Raw genomic sequence first — 824 nt, forward strand, 5'->3', positions numbered from 1 at the left:
GTGAGTGTGCCCAGGTGTGCCCAGGTGTATGTGAGTGTGCCCAGGTGTGAGTGAGTGTGCCCAGGTGTGCCCGAGCCCTGTGCAGCTGTGCGCAGATGTGCTCTCACACACCTGGAATCCCCCCAGGTGCCCACAGGTGGTGGCACAGGGGACACGCTGAGGTCCCCGTGTGCCCCTGCAGGTGGGGGCAGGTGGAGGAGCCACATCCCTGTCCCCCTGCACATCCCTGTGCCACACCTGGTGACACAGGTGTCACCTCAGGTGTCACTGCCCTGTCCCTGCAGGTGGTGGCCACGTGGAGGTGCCTGTACCCACAGGTGTCCCTCAGGTGTCCCTCAGGTGTCACAGGTGTCACACTCAAATGTCACAGGTGTTACTCAGGTGTCCCCTGTCCCGCAGGCGGTGGCTGCGTGGAGGTGCCTGTACCCACACTCAGGTGTCCCCCAGGTGTCACAGGTGTCCCTCAGGTGTCACAGGTGCCCCCCAGGTGTCCCTCAGGTGTCACAGGTGCCTCCCATGTGTCACTCAGGTGTCACAGGTGCCTCCCATGTGTCACTCAGGTGTCCCCTGTCCTGCAGGCGGTGGCCGCGTGGAGATGCCTGTACCCACACTCAGGTGTCCCTTGGGTGTCCCAGGTGTCACTCAGGTGTCCCAGGTGTCACACTCAGGTGTCACTCAGGTGTCCCCTGTCCCGCAGGCGGTGGCCGCGTGGAGGTGCCGCGCAGCGTCACGGCGGTGCTGGGCCAGGACGTGGTGCTGCCGTGCCGGTACCGGGCGCAGGAGCAGGAGCAGGTGGTGCAGGTGACGTGGCTGAAGCGCGGCGG

General features: G+C 65.5%; 1 protein-coding gene across 1 annotated transcript in view; it reads left to right on the forward strand.

The window, feature by feature from the left end:
• Positions 1-824, forward strand: part of NECTIN4 (nectin cell adhesion molecule 4) — a gene marked incomplete at its 5' end in the record, with an annotated part of 22,368 nt that overhangs the window by 11,536 nt on the left and 10,008 nt on the right. Inside the window, 1 exon segment of the mRNA XM_031065464.1 lies at positions 698-824. Coding sequence (XP_030921324.1) covers positions 698-824 — 127 coding nt within the window.

This window comes from Geospiza fortis, unplaced genomic scaffold (assembly GCF_000277835.1).
Source record: "Geospiza fortis unplaced genomic scaffold, GeoFor_1.0 scaffold36, whole genome shotgun sequence".
Taxonomy (NCBI): Eukaryota; Metazoa; Chordata; class Aves; order Passeriformes; family Thraupidae; genus Geospiza; species Geospiza fortis.